At 37.0% G+C, this 17,750-nt stretch overlaps 1 protein-coding gene across 2 annotated transcripts in view; it reads left to right on the top strand.

Moving 5' to 3' along the window:
* The window catches only part of LOC103703453, a 29,010-nt gene extending 17,904 nt beyond the window's left edge, over positions 1 to 11,106 (top strand). For both annotated transcript variants that reach the window (XM_008786315.4, XM_008786307.4), the window contains 16 exons: positions 334 to 404; positions 630 to 824; positions 957 to 995; positions 2,857 to 2,964; positions 4,395 to 4,484; positions 4,624 to 4,699; positions 6,967 to 7,063; positions 7,151 to 7,220; positions 7,365 to 7,541; positions 8,661 to 8,783; positions 9,666 to 9,749; positions 9,885 to 10,069; positions 10,161 to 10,299; positions 10,372 to 10,431; positions 10,621 to 10,692; positions 10,808 to 11,106. In XM_008786315.4, coding sequence (XP_008784537.2) covers positions 334 to 404; positions 630 to 824; positions 957 to 995; positions 2,857 to 2,964; positions 4,395 to 4,484; positions 4,624 to 4,699; positions 6,967 to 7,063; positions 7,151 to 7,220; positions 7,365 to 7,541; positions 8,661 to 8,783; positions 9,666 to 9,749; positions 9,885 to 10,069; positions 10,161 to 10,299; positions 10,372 to 10,431; positions 10,621 to 10,692; positions 10,808 to 10,921 — 1,700 coding nt within the window. In that variant the 3' untranslated portion in view covers positions 10,922 to 11,106. The remainder of the gene's footprint in view (positions 1 to 333; positions 405 to 629; positions 825 to 956; positions 996 to 2,856; positions 2,965 to 4,394; positions 4,485 to 4,623; positions 4,700 to 6,966; positions 7,064 to 7,150; positions 7,221 to 7,364; positions 7,542 to 8,660; positions 8,784 to 9,665; positions 9,750 to 9,884; positions 10,070 to 10,160; positions 10,300 to 10,371; positions 10,432 to 10,620; positions 10,693 to 10,807) is intronic.
* The last annotated feature ends 6,644 nt before the right edge of the window (positions 11,107 to 17,750 follow it).

Genomic DNA, 17,750 nt, shown 5'->3' with positions numbered 1-17,750 from the left:
TTGCAGGACTCCTCATAATGACGTGAGCCCTTAATTATTTGTTCACAATAGAGACTTCGCTCTTGGACTCTGGATTCACGTGGCCTGCTACAAGAGTTTCCATTATATTATTGTAGAAGATAAGAAGATGAGTCAGGACATAATTGCTTGTGGACATATCATATGAAAGATCTATTGATGGTGTAGCTATGTTTAGTATTCTTCAAGGAAATCTATTATAATGCTTCCATTTTTCATCTTGACTCAATATACATGACATCCAGTTTATTGCAACATCTTAATTATGTAAGTGGCAGACAAGGAATGCAAATCTTATTTTCTGTTCCTTTCTAGTTCAGGATATCGTGCATGATTCTGATACTCAGGCAGAAGATTGGTGCATAGCAATGGAGGCACTTTGTGAGGTGATTATATTAATCGATTTTTTACTCACTTTACATTCCAAGAGATTGTTTCTCATCATATATGTTTACTTAGGATACCTTTATATTCTATTTTAGTGTGACTTTCAGGAAATGATCCATTTTTATAGTTTTTTGTTCTCCTTTTTATATTACCACTGTGGTTTCCTATTGATTTCTTTTGTACCTTTTCTTACATTATTTTTTCTGGTTTCTGATGGATCGCAGATTTTACCATCTTTACAACCCGTTATTGTGTATTTGCCTGACTCTGCCCGGTGGTTGTTAAGGGCAGTTCCCAAGTCAAATCGTAGGGAGTTCATCCATAAGGTGGAGGAAATGTTCGACCAACTTCCTGGACCTGTTGTTTTGATATGTGGACAAAACATAATAGAGACAGGGTCCAAGGAGAAAGAGAAATATGTAAGATTCACTTTATTTTTAAGATGCATATTGAAAAGATTTGTTCTTTATAGCGATACTTTTAGATATTTGTCTTTCCATAAACTTATGCAATTTTCAAGTAGATTTTTTCTGATCTATGGAGTGTTGCAGACTATGGTGCTTCCTCGGCTTGGTCGCCTGGCTCGGCTGGTACCTTTTTTTCTTCTTTCTTTTCTTGTAATTAATACTTTGTTAATTGCCAATTTCTTTCTCAGCACTGTTAAACAATAAAGCCATAACCGGCAAGTCTCTATGTACTGTGATCCTTTCTATTGGAGACTAAATTTCTGTCTCCTTGTTTATTTCCCAAATGGAAGCAAAATGCTTAGCATGACCTCCTATTTAGGATGTGCCTTTGCCATTTTAATCTGTTTCCAGTCAGTAGTAACCGTGCAAGTTGTAAAATTCATACATTGATGTAGTTTATGACAGCTATCCTTCCTAGACTTCTCACAAATCTATCTTTACTTTCTTGATCATGAAATATCTCTTTTATTGGCATGGATTCTTAATGTAAAACTCATAGAAATAGCAGGGATAGGTTGGGAAATTCAATGTGTAGGTATTCAAAGCTTGTTTTTAAAGAATAATAAATTGAAATGGAATATGGTTCCTGCAGAGAACATATAGCACATCAAAGAAGCTAGGGAGACTGGCTGCATATGCCTGCATGCTCAAAGTTAGTTTTGGAGAAAACTCTGTGAATATAGGTGTTCAACAGTGGACATTGTATAAACTGCCTTAAGCCAGATCTGAGGGCAAATCTAGCTCATGTTCATATTGCCATGGGGATTGATTTCTTTATTATTTTTTGGTTACTGGGCTTCCCTAAGACCTGCTTCTTGATTAGTCCTTTAAATTATTTATTGAGAATAGAGTTTGTACATCTTCATAGTATATTTCCCTTTTTTGCTTGGTATTCTTTGTTCTAATTGACAGCAGTCTTCATACATATTCATCAGTAATTTTCTCGTATTTGTGATTCTTTGTTCTAATTGAATAAGTACTGGAGTTATTTTGCCTTACTCATTGTAACTTTGCTAGACCTAAAGTGTTTGTTTGCTATACTGCTGAATAAGCTATATTACATGACGTACCGGTTTGATTTTGATGTCAGAGTGGGAGAAGGGATAATAAAGTACAAGTGGACATACTGGTGTAAGTAACTCACAGCTTTATTGGAATCCACCAACGATGGAGCAAGAAGTCACAGATGAGATCTTTGTGGAACCATGTTTCCCGTCAAAACTCCAAACACCTTTTTTCTTACATTGTTAAGCCATGTATAGGAAACTAGGCATATTGTGGAAAGATCCTCCTACAATATATGAATGCAAAAGTATAGATAACAGTCTTTCTGTCCATTTTAGTTGACTTTATCCATCTTTCCAACATAATGACTATAAATATACTTCTAAACTTCAGCTCATGGTCTGCCGTACCGATCGGTATGGATCGGTATGGGCTGGTACGTACCGGTACCGGACGGAACCGGTACGGTACAGCTATATTTTTCGGTTCCGACTATTTGCAACCCGTATTGGCCCGTACTGATCCGTACTGGCCCCGTACCGACCTCAAATTTTTTTGGGCTTTTGGCCCGAACCAGCCGAACCGGTATGGTATACCGGTTCGGTTCGGTATGGTACCGGTACCGGTGCTCACCGGTACGTCGGTACGGTCGGTACAATGGGCCTTGCTTCAGCTACTTATTGTTTGGAGTAGTTATAACATCAAAACATAAAATCTAATGCAAATGCTATTAAACTTGAGAAGCGAAAGGTCATTTTCGAGTATGGTTCATGGGACTGGGCCCATGAGCTCTGTAAAATTGTTCTTCTTGGGCTTGTCTTTGGATTGCATCCATGGACACCTCTAATGTTAGATTTGACATGTTGTATAGATATGTTGATGACTATTGTATGGAACAATATTCTTTATAATGATCATTTCTATGTTTTTTCTAATTATAATATTGATTATTGACCTGGAATGTTAACTATATTTGCAGCCTGTGCCATTGAAGCGACTAACTGAGGGACTGAAAGCAACTAAAACTACAAAAGATGATGGCATAAGTAAACTCTTCCCAAATGCTCTGTTTATTCATCCTCCAAAGGTATATAACCATGTGATATCATTCTATAATTCTTTTAATGTATAACATGTAATATAGTTCTATTTACTCCTGGAATAACTTAGAAAATTGAATGCAGTATGCTGTATGTGATAAATTAGGATGCACACTTGTTGCACATTATGCTGGTTTCTGTAATTTAAATAACTAGTTTTGTAATAATTAATAACTTCCAGAAACAACTGCCTGATATCATAATAGCTTTGTGAGCTTATGATTAGAAAATGATTTCATACAACTTACTGCTATTTCTTTGTAAGTAATTTAATTTAGTTCGTTGATTGGTTTTGAATACCTGATCATGTGACATTATCACCATGCATCTCATATTGTTGATGTGCCATCTGATGAATCAGCATAGATTTATCAGATACAATCATGCTTATACCTCGTTGCAATCGTTAATATTGAGAGAGGTCTATGACTTTCTGCTTATTTTGATGAAAACTTGGAGATGGTGGCTTCCTTATCCTGTCATATGCCCATTGAAACCTTATTTTGAAGATTACTCGATGTTTTTACTGAATTCGGTCTGAATCAGCTGTTAGCTGGTTCTTCCAACACATGCTACAACGAATAAAAGAGCAAAAATATGTTAAGCTGGATGTACGGCATAGAAGTTTGAAGTTATTGGAGCATATTTTTTTTGGTTCCTCATATGGTTTCTTAAAACTATCTTAGTTCCTGTTTCCATAAAAACAAAGTACCTACATATAAGCAGCATCCAAGGAAGAATATGAAATTTGAAGTATATAATGCATTAAGGTCCCACAGTCTTGTCTCTTATCAATTCGTTAACTTTTTCATTCTGAATTTCCAACAAATATTTTGCTCAATGCGCATCCTCTCAAGCAAGCTTTTCTTCCACCTCTTCCTCCTTCCATGTCTGCAATCCCTGTCCTTGATGCTGTTTGCCACCATTCTTAACTTCTTTGAACTGAAAATTGTTTCCTTTTGTACGCAAAGGAGGACAAGATGTCAAATTGTCATGTATTTGGTATTTTTTTTTTTTAAATTTATCATCGGTAAGCAACAGAACAGTGAAAAATGTATCAAAAGAGAGGAACCAAGTTACAAAAGTTTATTGTAAATATATTTTCACCTACATCTTGTTGGCGTCTTTTAGTTTATGCCTTTAGGAAGATGCATAATTACAATCAAATAAGAAAACTTAATCCAAATTAGATATATTTTCTAAATCACTAGAAAATAATGCATCAAGTGAGGTGTGTACATGGGAAACTATGTGCTACTTCTTAAGCATGCTAAGATGTTCAAGGCTTATGTGTATATAGGAAACCATGTATGAAAAAGAGAGGATGGAATGACTTGGTGTCTAACTATCTCAATAAGCTCATATGTGGACCTTTTGCCCTTTGTACTTTTGTGACTTGTTTTTTTTTTCCTTACAGGAAGAGGAGCAACTTAGAACATTCCATAAACAAATTGAAGAGGATAGAAAAATTATCATATCAAGGAGCAATCTTATTGAACTGCATAAGGTGTGGAAGCTGTTATTTTAATTCTAAGGACTAATTTATGGAAATTTTCTGAATAATATGTGACTTTTATGGGGACTTTTTTTTTCCTTTATGCATTTGGATCACCTTCAGCATATATATTTATTTCCTCATATTGTAGGTGCTAGAAGAGCATGAGCTATCATGCATAGAGCTTTTGCATGTAAAGACTGATGGTGTGATCTTGACAAAGCAAAGTAAGGAACAATTTTATAGATTTGATCTTTTCCCATTAGTGTCTTATTTGATATTTAACGCTATTTTGAATACTGTCTGGACAAATTATTTTTTGTCATTTTGGTTCTGATGCGCATTTTTATATTGGATCATTAAAGGATAATTCGAAGAAAGAACATTAATTAGAAAGATACCAAAAGAAATACCTGAGGAACTAATTTCCTATACCTCTTCCCCAATTGAAGTCACGCCATAATATCCATGCTGCTTAGGCTTGTTCCAGCTTGTGACATGTGCCCACATCCACAAGGAATTACATATGGAAGTTTCTAAAGTGACATCTGAGTAAGGCTGAAACTGAGCTGGGTTGGATCGGGTTCCCATTGTAGTGAAAGATCAGCCTTAATGGTTCTTTTCAGTCTCCTGGCTAGGCCTAGGGGGGAGAGAGGAGATGGAAGGCGGAGAGTAAGGATGTGGGAATGCGGATGAGCCGGTGGAGGGGGGGGGGTGTGGAATTGGTAGGCAGCGGACCGAGCTAGTTTGGGATCTGACACAGGCTTTGTTCATGGGCCTGATATCGATTTGGGCCCTACAACCCAAGCTCAAACCCAATTGGTCTAGGCCCAAGGCCTAGCCCAAAGCTGGCTTGGGCGTAGTTCCGGCCCTACATTTGGGTGATTCAAACAGAGAATCATATCACAAGGAGGCAAGGTGCCTAACCATCTTAAATAACAAGTTGTTGGCTGATGTTCTCTTTGTATTCATGATGTACTTTGTGATTGTCATATAATGAGCCAACATTTGGTTTGTTCTTTTTTATCTTTCTATATAACATGTTCTGGTTATAATTGTTATTTTTTATTTTGGTCTTAAGCATGAAACTCAATCAGTTATGTCAATTGTTATCATGACTGAGTCTGATAACTTGCAAGATGGATTGACTTAAATTGAAGTGCCATGATTGAATATGAAAGTTGAAAACACATTCTTTGAAATTACATTATTGAACTTAATAAACAATCACAGACTTTATGTGAGGACATATAGCTGAGCAGCTGATTAGCATAAGTTCTGACCTAATAATTAGGATGGTATTCTATACGAATCAATTTATGTGGTGAATATGGTTTCCTTCAGCATCTTCACCTTGTTTGTTGCTTCTTCAAAGTCCAGACACTAAGGTGATTGACTATTAGGCTGATTGGAATGGGGTGCAGATACCTTTCTGTTAAAGAGAGGGTTAAAATAATTATTGACGAAGAACTGAGAGGGGGAGATTGTGGCACTCTTTTTTCTTCTTTTGAAAGTGGTTAAGTTGGGCAGTGCAATTGAGGACGTGAAAATATGGATACCATGGTGGGAGCCTGTAAAATTATTCTATGTTTTATATTTTTATGATCTCTTATTGGACTGAGAGAACTGGGCTTTCTGGAGGAGTATCTGGTATGCTTTTGTTCTTAAGTAACCTTCCTTTGGACAACAGTTTTTGTATAGACCCCAGTCTCTTATATTATTGTTGTGAAAGTCATGGTCTGTGACTGCACATCAATCTTACGAGGGTGGCATAATTTCCTATTTTATCGGCTTATTGTAATGCAGGAGATTAATGCACCAATGTCTTGTAAGATTCTTTATTTTCTTCTATTCTTTTCCTACTCCTTTTCCTCTTATCTTTTGAGTCAAATTGGCAATTTCTCCTTGCTGTGAACCCCTTGTCTTTAGTTTCCAGTGATTGTACCTTCTTAAGAGGCTGATTTTTTTTAATGAGTTTCCACTGATTTGTCGCTAGAATGTGGCATGTGCATCCACTTGTTTTTTTAAAATTTTAATAAAATAAAAAATATTAAATAAATAATAAATGCTGGAAGGACTTGAAAAGGGGATACGGAAGGATGTGGAGTGGGGAAAAGGCAGAATGAAAAATGCAAATGGCCAGACATGCCTCATGAATGGATACATTAAAGGAGTTGGTGTTATATAGTGGAAGACATGCCCCATCAAACCCAGATAGGTAAATTGAGCATGTTATTAAGCACAAGATCAAAGGTTCAAGTCCTTCCAGCATTTATTATATTTTTGATGGATGCAAATGGTATGTTGTTCCTGTATTCATGTTTGATTCTTAAGTGCGCCCGACTTGTTTCATTACCCCAATTATGATTTGTACAAAGTGTCTGCTTTGTAATTATGACTTATCTTTAGTATTTGATTAAATATTGCATGGTTCATTTCTTATTCTGATGTATAAGCGTACCTCGTGCTTTTGTTTTCTGATCCATATATGCAGAAGCTGAGAAAGTTGTGGGATGGGCTAGAAATCACTACCTGTCCTCTGTCATTCTTCCCTCTATAAAGGGTGATAGGCTACTGATTCCCCGTGAAAGGTAATGATTCTCAACAATGGCATTCTGCTTGTCAAACTATTTCAGCGAGTTTGGGAAAATGAAAACTACTGTTTTCTTTATGTGAAGTCTGGATATTGCGATTGCAAGGCTAAGGGAACAGGAAACAATTTCCAGGAAACCCTTGCAAAGTCTAAAGGTCTGCACATTGCACTTTTCTCATCCATTGTGTAGCTTTAAAGTTTGATAACTGATAAAGTATGTGTAAACCTTATATTGCTAGTTTGCAACATATTTAAATGCTGTTATTTTATGTTATCATAATGCATGTTTCTTGCTGCAGAGTCTTGCCAAGGATGAGTATGAGAGCAATTTCATTTCAGCAGTGGTTCCCCCAGATGAAATTGGAGTGAAGTTTGATGATATTGGTGCTCTTGAAGATGTGAAGAGGACACTGAATGAGCTTGTCTCCCTTCCTATGAGGAGACCAGAACTTTTTTCACATGGAAATCTATTACGAGTAAGTTATTGCTTGGCAAAATGTTCCCCTTCGTCATTGTTCAAACCTATGCTTGGTTTCGTGCCTTCTTCAGGTAGATCATATACGTGCATTCCTAAATTTATACAGCTTTATACTGTAAATGAATATCTTAGAAAAAACCATTATTTTAGCAATTGCATCCAGAGGAGCAAATTTTTTTGAGGTAATATTGTTTCTACGCTTTTTCTAAATAAGAATCTGTTAGGTAGTAAATCTATTTTTTCTTATCAGAGAAGCGGTCAGGGTAAACTTTCCTGCTGAATTTGTCTCTTTAATTCATCAACAGTGATTTGGCTACCAACAATGATTCCGACTTTCAAGATTTACTTTTTAGCATTTTGATTTCCAATTTTAAGAAGCACTATAGAAATTGCGCGGTCACATCCATCAACCAACCATTAACTAGTATTTTGCCAAAGGTACAATAAATTGTCTCATCAGAAAGATATCAAGTCACAGAAATTGAATGGTTTCTTCTGTGATTGATAATGATTGGAGATAGTGTTATTGGTGGGTGTGCCTACTTTTTTGTGTATGCTTAGAAATGGTGGATGTTTTTGCTAGGAGTAGGACTTTGTCACTTTTTCTTGTTAGGGGGGGTCCTCCTATTTGCTCCTAGTGTTTTAACTTTATATCATTCAAAAAGAAGCATAGTTTTGATTTGATTATCTCTTGGTGCCGGCAATCAACGCATCACCCTTATCTCACATTTCTTTAACAACAATTTAGGTATTTTCTTTTTTCTTTCTTTCAGAAATTTTCTCTGTGGTATTCTCTTTTGGACTTTAAAGAGTACTATTCATAATAATTGTGAGATACAGTTAATGATGAGTTCCAGAAGTCTCAGCGTGTGACTTGAAATGTTGCTAAGCCTTCAGAAGGCAAGTGGGAAGATGGAGCGGTTCATGAAATTAGTTTACTAAGGGTGTCACTGAATAGGACTATGTACATTATTTAAATTGAGAAATTCTTATGATGACACGGAATGCCAAATTTTTATGGTGCTTGATCTGTACCTGTTGGATTCTTATGCATTTTTTTTGGATTGATGTGAGAAGCACTTTCAGCTGACTTGTGATTATGTTACACCTCTATCAGCCTTGCAAAGGGATATTGCTTTTTGGGCCTCCTGGAACAGGGAAAACTCTTCTTGCAAAAGCACTTGCAACAGAAGCTGGAGCAAATTTTATCAGCATTACGGGATCAACACTTACCTCAAAGGTAGTTTATAGTAAATTTTCTTTCCAGCATATTTTAAGTACTATATGTTTTCTGGATTAGATTGATCCCCTGCATAGGTAAGATTAAATATGCCTCAGATGTTAGGATCAGCATTTTGTGTTGTTTATAGCATAAATTGGTTAGGATAAAATATACATACTGGAGTAAGTACAGAAATATGAGGGCAGGCCATGGTGCAATGATAAGATTGCACCATTATGACCTAGGTATTATGGATTCAAAATATGGAAATAGCCTCTTTGCATAGGGAGATTAGGATGCATATATCTGACTGTCCCCAGAGCATGTAATGGCGGGAGCCTCGTATTTCGGGACATCCTTTTTTAGCAAGTATAGAAATATTTATCACGGGCAAGAGACCTACTACCAAGGTCCGCCATCTCGGTACCAGACTTCGTACTAGTACCATCCTATTACAATGTCGGTATGTGGTATGGTACGAGACGACGAGGCATATTGAGTATCAGTATGGTATGAGGCTGCGTATCGGTTTGGTACCGGTACGGTACTGTATATTTGGTACAACAAACTTTGCCTGTTACCCATGTTTTCTACCAATTACCATGAGACTTGCTGGGGGAAATAATCAAATGTTAGATTTGTTCTAGGAAAACATGGCTCACAGATCAGGTTTTGCATGTATTTTCTAGTGTGGGCTGCTGTGTTGAGTTATGCCCAATTCTAAATATATTCTGATGGATGTTCGTGTTCTCTTTCTTGGAGAAATCAGAAGCTCCAATAGTACTGAACTTGACGCTATGGAGAAACTACCCAATTTGAGCTGTTGTATGTTTGGAGAGTTTGCAAGTGTTTAGTTTTCTTTATGGATTTCTTAATTTTGTTTTCTGTTCCTGTGAACAGTGGTTTGGAGATGCTGAGAAGCTCACAAAAGCCCTATTCTCCTTTGCTAGCCGGCTATCCCCTGTCATTATATTTGTTGATGAGGTAGGCATTATCTTCACAATGTGATATTTTCCCCTTTGCTGCTAATGTCAAGGCAAGAACAGTTTACCTTTTAATTAGCATGTTATGTTTCTGATTAATTCTCTGATTGTGAGTGTTTGGTTGTCATGTTGGTAGGTTGACAGTCTTCTTGGTGCTCGAGGTGGTGCTTTTGAGCATGAAGCAACAAGAAGAATGCGGAATGAATTTATGGCTGCTTGGGATGGACTGAGGACCAAGGACAGTCAAAGGATTCTTATCCTTGCTGCGACAAATCGTCCATTTGACCTAGATGATGCTGTAGTACGCCGCCTGCCAAGAAGGTAAGACCATAGAGAGCACCTTTAAGAATCTACTTTCGTTTTCATTTTCTGTCATTTAAAGTCCTAAGTTGATGTATGTTTGAATCTGTAGGATATATGTGGATCTTCCTGATGCCGAGAATCGGATGAAAATCCTAAGAATATTTCTTTCTCAAGAAAACCTTGAACCTGGCTTTAGACATGATGAACTCGCCAATGCAACTGAAGGATATTCAGGAAGTGATTTGAAGGTAAGATACGTGCTGGTATTATTCCAGTCCTGTGAATTGCATGGTTGCATTTCTTACTCTGTTGGCATGCAGAACCTGTGTATTGCAGCTGCATATAGGCCTGTTCAAGAACTTCTGGAAGAAGAAAAGAAGGTAATGACCTTTCTGGTCTTTGTAATCTGATCTATACTTCAAAAATTTCTCGGTTAAATTTGACTTCGCTGTCACTAGAACATTCTCAAATTTAGCTGGTTGTATCAGTTTTAAGATATCTTTCTTGATGACAAAGTTCTATCCTGCTGAGTTCCAATTTCCTAATGCAAGAATGTTTCTGTGGATCAGAAAGGTGCAACGGGCACGGCAGCTTCACTTAGGCCCCTTAAGTTGGATGATTTTATCCAAGCAAAATCGAAGGTATCAATTATATCTTTCTTATTAACAGCAATTGTGATGCTTGAGTTTTTGTTTGTTATTTCAGCTGGCGTTCAAGCCGTAATATTTTTTCTAATTTTCCTTTCTTTCCCATTAGGTGGGTGCGTCTGTAGCATATGATGCCACTAGTATGAACGAGCTAAGAAAATGGAATGAACAATATGGGGAGGGTGGTAGCAGGAGACAATCACCATTTGGCTTCGGTAATTAACGTAGTGAAATCATCTTTGTAATATTTAGTAGGGCTATTCTCTCCACAACAGTAAAGATGGAGATTCCTTCCCTAAAAATGTAAGTCCCTCTCTGTTTTTCCTAATTTTTGGGCTTACAATTATCTATATCCGTAATTATCTCTATTCGATTAAATATCCATTACGAATAGGTTTATTCTTTGAATTTCTTAGGCCTCGCCCTCTCTCTCTCTCTCTCTCTCTCTCTCTCTCTCTGCGCATGTGTTTGTTGTGTCAATGCAATGATCACTGATCATTTGGATTTCAAAATGGTAATTCGAGGGCAGCATGGCAGTTCACAGCTCCAAGCTTCGAGAAAGAAAGAGCAACGACATTACTGACAACATACTGAAGTGCGGCCAAACAAGAAAATTTCAGGGGTCTAGGGTTCTAAGATTTGTAAGATTCAGTCATCGTTAGGGAATTGTTAAAAGCCTCAACGGAGCCAAAGGTATTGGTGGGACTTACCTTCTATCTTTCTGGGGAATTTCGACTTCCAACCAGCAGCCAATTTTTGGTCCGTTGTGTTCCAACGGGAATTAATGGTGTTGGCAGCCGGGTTTCAGGTTTAATAAGAACTGGATAAACTGCTGTCGATGAGAGGCTTACGGATTATCAGTTTTGCAAGGGGTTATTGGGATGAAGGACCTATGTGGATATTTTCTTGGACAATTAGGGAAAAAAAAGAAGTTTATTCTTGAAATTTCTTTTTAATCCTCCTCTTTTACATGTGTCGTCGCATCGAATTACATTGCTTTACATTCTCATAGGCCCAATCGAAACCACTTAGGGCAATAATGTTGCTGGATCTTGGTCCGGTGGGATGGCCGGATCCTTGTGGAAACACACACACACACAAAAGAAGGAAAGAAAACTTGAAGCCTGTTTACCAGTCTAAAAGGATTTGATTGGATTCCGATTGGGCAGCCCATGAGGATTTAGCCTGTATCAACCTAACACCCCTAAGCTCAAATTCTGTGGGATATAAAAAAAAAATCTTCCTGATAGATTAGGTAGCCCATTTGTGCATGGTCCGTATCTGGAAAAAAAAAAAAAAAAAACCCCTTTTTGCCTTGCTCCTATGCCGCCTTCCTCTCCCCAGTTCTTGCAGGAATACCTAAATATGCCCTCAGAAGATAATTTTCTTTTCTTACCCCGAGGATCGTCTCTCTTTTTCTCTTTCCCACACTCCATTACCTCCTTCCATTGCACTCCCTTGTGGCCTGTCCGGCTACATTGTGTGGGATTAATCCAAACAGGGCCTTAGAAGTGTCATGGATGACCTAATTCCATGTGGTTATCAACCATTGCTATCCAGTATAGTCATTTCTTTGCGAGAGACTTTGATGGAATGTAATTAGTTGCACGTGTTTGCTTTTGGATTCTTATCTGATGCTACAATGATAAAACGAGTCAACTAGGAGGTAGAAAAACAAACTATAATTGAATCTGATAATAAGTACTGCTATTGATTGGTGCACCATTTCCTATGGCAAAATACTAGGGCATCAAGTGAGTTGAGTTCGGCTGGGCATGCTTGACCTGGCATGATTTACGATCTGGACCCAACCCATTAATTAATTGATAGGGTTGGGTTGTGTTGGGTCGGACTATAGACCTAATAGATCATTTGGGTCGGGTTAGGACCAAGCATAATCTAAATCTAACGCAGAATAGTCAGCTTTAGGTCTGGACTGGATTAGATCAGATTTGTAGTTTGAGTTCAGTATCCAGCTATTCTTTTATGGCTAAAATATAATAATTAATAATTAAATATAAAATTATTATAATAATAAATAAAACTAAGAAGAGTAAGCTCAACATGAATTTTCTTTCCAAATAAAAGTTTATAAATTACGATTTTTAATATATATAAGTATTTGAGAATATTATAAATAAGAATCCATGAAAATAAACAAGGCAATAAGAATGTTTAAATATAATTAAGTAAAATATTCAAGAGAATATGTAGTTGTTGAGATGAAAAAGAAGAATTAGTTTAAATGGGAGTACATTCAATTAAATGGGAAAGATATTAAGAATCAAGGAGAAAGAAGTTTTTATGATTTGTATTTCTGGTTGAGCCAGATCGAGTTCAAGTTGAGTCAGGTCTATTTTTTAATAAGCCAAATTAAACCCAGATGATATAGAAACCAGGTTGGGTTGGAAAATACAAGACCAAGGTCTAACCCAGAACTTAAATTGGGTTCAATTTTGGAACCCTGACCCAACTGACGGGTCTTCTAATAGAGATCAGGTTGGGTCTATATGGGTTAGGATCAAGTTAGGTCATGGGTTGACTCAACCCATCTGCAACTCTACAGAGTACATGTTAGGCAGGCTTGGCTAGGCTAAATCTGCAGCACTAGATGTTCGGCCCAAGCCCAAATTGGCCCACTCAAAATCCAACACTGAATTAGGCTTGAAAGTGGGCTGGACTAAGTTGGATTTCAGATATCTTTTCTTGTTCTTTTTTTTTATATATTTAAATCAAAGATGTGTTCGAAATCTTCTTTTCCTCCAGGCTCCACTTCAATCAATAGTGTAATACCAAAATTGCTTGGTTACGTTATGCGTAGGATGTGATTGCGGGGATAATTTCTTAAATAATAACCAATATTGTTTATCTTATAGCCAGGATTTAGTACTACTTTATGGAATACAAATACATGTGGTGTGCGCGGGCGCAAGGATAACTGGACGAGCCACATCGGGCTCTCAAACTCGCAGACTGTTGCATTAAGTCCAACCCAATTTTAAGTCAGGCTAGAAATTTCAGATTAAGCTTAATCTAATGCATAGTAATATTGGCTCAACCTGCTTTGCATGAAACCAATAGAGCAAACCCATGGATCGACCTTGTTAAATGTGAATCCCTTGCTTAATTCCCTGCCCTACTGTGACAATTTGGCCATTGGTATTTGGTGTATCACCTGAGAGAGAGAGAGTGTGTGTATGAGAGAGAGGGGGTCCGCATCACGAGGTTGGGTCATCTAAAGAGTCCACCATCATTTTTAGCTTCCACATTAAAAACCGAGTGTGGAGCAATGTTTCCAAAGTTAATTTTTTTCTATATTTTACATATTGAAGGAATAGTCATGAGTTTCAAAATTAACTGCAACATAGTGTGCAACTAGGGGAGGCCAATCCAATCTCAAATTAAATGACTCAACTCAATTAAATCTTAATCCCAAATTTCCAACCTAGGCCAACCAATACTTATGTGTAGCAACATTTATATTATAATTAATTTTATATAATTAATGAAATTGAATCTAAAGCAACTTCTCCTTTATCGCAGTTCGTCATTTCTATTTTAATCATTCTTATCTTTGAAAAGGATTTAAGTTATCATACATGACCGTCAACAACAACATAGATGGGAGATGAGGAGAGCTCGCCTCACCAATTTTGTATGTCTACTCCTATTCATCTCCAGCCTTCATCCATCTCCAACGTACATCAAATAAGGCCGGCCTCCTTTTGGGGATCCTCTTTGTGCAACCAAACAAACCGCAACCTAGCCTCTTCCCAGGTATGTCTATCCTGATCCTAGATATTTTTATGTCACTTCTTCTTTGTTTGTTAATACAAAGCCCCAAAATACTGATCGGATCAAGGTTTTGGGAAGGCAAGGAGAGAAGAGTAAGAAATGTTCCTATTGACCCTAGCAACTCGACCACCAAGCCAATCTAACTCAACTAATCTTGATTCAACTTGATTTTGATCTTGAGCTCAATTTGGTCTTATGTTAAGGACTTTGGATAAGAAAGATCTAGCTGAGTAGGGTTCTAGGGTCTGAGTTTTTTTGACTAATGTTGGTCTTGGATTGACCTCTAACCTGATTTGATTTGTTTGAGTTGCACCACTACTTTTTGGCTACATAACATCGATCAGAAACAGGAGTTATGTCTTGCATCTTGCTCTTAAATACAGGCAAACCTAAAAATATTGCAAGGATACAACAGTACTTTAAAGTATTTTATACATAAAATATATAAGTATATGCATGTTTTATAAATATAAATTGCCTACACAATTTGTAAAGTACAAAAACATCTTCCGACTATTTTATCCAATACTTGCAGAATATTACATCTAGTATCCAATCTAGATTTTCCGTCTAATGAATTGCCTACACAATCATGGCGGGCCTCTCTCCTATTAAAATTTAATAATCAAACTAAGTACAACCATATGTGCCAAATTGATTTATGGTCATCAATTCAACTATTAATTTCGCATTTAATCCGTCACCATTTTTCGCTCTATCTTGTTCTCCTTTGCACATTTATCCCTATTCTATCACACGCTTATGATTTATTTATAGAAGCTTCTAGACAGGCCATGGACTAAAAATATAATAGTAATCAAAAGGCAGAATTGCTACTTAAGTTGTTCTTAATATAAATTTGAACCAACCCTAAAACAATAGATTTCTAGAAAAAAAAGAAAGAAGAGAAATGGCTTAAAACACCCTCAATGAATGTAAGAGCCTCTCTTAGCAGGTAAATTTTGGGGCTCTTTTGCGGCTATCAAATTTAGCTTCAAAAGCCTCGGCTCTTTGAAGTCGTTCTTGCTTATTGAATAATAATTAATGCAGCCAGAGCATGCCACAAAGATTCGCTCCCCGTGCTCCATAAAAAATATTATCTCATGCGGGAAATCCTATTAAGATATGCTGATGTTTCCTTCCAAATAAAACGTAATAAATCCTGACCCACACTCGCTCTCTTCTTCTATCTTCATGTCCCCTTCCAAATCTCCCTCTATAGAACGCTTGTTCTTCATTTCTAACTCCAGTCAGTCTTTGATCCAAAAAAAAAAAACTCCGATCAGTCTTGGAAACTTGGTGGAATTCATGGAAGATCTAAGAGGAGGTGAGCTTATATTCTAAATGACCAACGTTCCCATCACAAGCTGCTCCTTGTCATTCCTATTTCATTTCCGTCATACTTTCAGTTTAGATAATATATGTTAGCTAAATCCTATTGAAGACAAAGAAAAATGCTAGCTAAACATTGTTCGAGAAGTTCTCTGATTTGTTGTTTTTTCCATTATTTATTTTATGTTTTTTTTTTCTTTGATGGAATTGTAGTAGTGCATTTTTAGATTTAATTTTTAAATTTCCACCTATTATTTATTTATTTCTTTCAAGGAAAAGGAGACTCACCTATTTTATTTATTTATTTATTTCATGAAAAGTGGGCTCTATGGGAGTGGCCTTATTACAAAAACCTTTTTTTTATTCGTAGTATTAGGGTAGAAATCGGAGTGGATGCGGATCCGATACCAGTGTATCTATATCTATATTTTTTTTTGTTTGATGAATATAAATATGGATGATGATATTAGTCGGATTTAAAAATTTGTATCTATATTTAATTTATATAAATACATATACAAATTGAATAGTGGAATTATAGATATAAATATAGATTTAAGTTGGATGATTAAACTTTATGATCGTATAATCAAAAATATTATTAAGTAGAAGATAAATAAAATTAATTGTATATTAATATGATCATTTATTTTTGTAAAAAGTTTATGGCTCTGATGCAACACATCAAGCAATATGGTTAGTGTGATCTTGAAATTTATTTTTTTAATACCAAGTTAATCCTGAAGTACCTTTAGTCTGAATCAATTAGGTGTTAGCATGTCTCCTAATTTTAGGAAACTTGATGTGGCCCACTTGATCAAATTTACCTGCATCAGGATAAATACAACCTCGTTTAAATGGTGACTTAATTCAATCTGATTAGAGGTTATTCAGAGTTTATCTTATCAGGTGGTTTCCATGATGGATGAAAACTAATTAGAGATAAACCTTAAAGATAAGGATTCGGGTCCCTAACCTAGCAGTATAAATAAATCTGTGGATCCATCACCTAAGGCACTCAAGTCCTGCATAGGTTAGAAGATCCAGATCTCCTCTCTCTCGTGGGGTCTCTTCTCTTCTCTCTCTCTCTCGCGAGACCACTTCGTACTTGAACAGCGATGGCCGGAGGTTAGTGAATCCATAATTATTTATTATTCCGCTGCATATGAATGCATGTATGTGATAAGATTTACGTGCATGTGTTCTCAGAGCCATCCTCTGGCTCATGTTGTTCAGTATTTATGAATATAATAAAATATTCAACACCGATTTGCATGTATGGTAGTTGGTTTTAATTTTGGAAATCGACCATACCTTCCTGTTGATATTCAATACAAGAGTTCTCTGTGAAATCAAGTTTTTGCCGTCACTGAGATACCCAATCAGAAGTTCTAGTTTTCTTATTGCGATCTGTTATTGCATTGGAATCATGAGAATCCTAAGGGGTCAAACTCTGCATTCTAAGATTTGAGTGGCATTTAATGTTTTGGTTATATAATAATTGTTGCCGGCATGTAATACGCTTGAAGGAATAGTCTGGTAGATTGAGTTTTCATTTAAGACTTAAGATCAAAACTTCTTATCACTTTTGTTGCCATGGGTTTTACCCCTGTTGCGTTGAAAATCGATTGTTTTACTGGAAAGTGATTTTCGGTCACTGTGTGATTCGGTTATCGCGCACAACTGCAGCGAAAAAAAAAAAAAAACTGAGGAGGCAGCCACGGCCGCCGCCTCTCTGGCCGCCCCCTGCGGCTGTCGCCCGGCCTGCCTGCGCCGGCATCCGGCTCGCCGCCTCGCGGCGACGCCGGATCCGGTAGAGCCGCCGGCAGTGGCAACCCGAGAAGGAAGAAGAGGGACGGCGGCGCTCAAGTTCTCGCCGCCGCACCCTCCTCCTCCTTCCTAATGGCGACCGGAAACCCACTGGA

This window comes from Phoenix dactylifera, unplaced genomic scaffold (assembly GCF_009389715.1).
Source record: "Phoenix dactylifera cultivar Barhee BC4 unplaced genomic scaffold, palm_55x_up_171113_PBpolish2nd_filt_p 001073F, whole genome shotgun sequence".
Classification (NCBI taxonomy): domain Eukaryota; kingdom Viridiplantae; phylum Streptophyta; class Magnoliopsida; order Arecales; family Arecaceae; genus Phoenix; species Phoenix dactylifera.
This window is presented reverse-complemented; position numbering and strand designations above follow the sequence as displayed.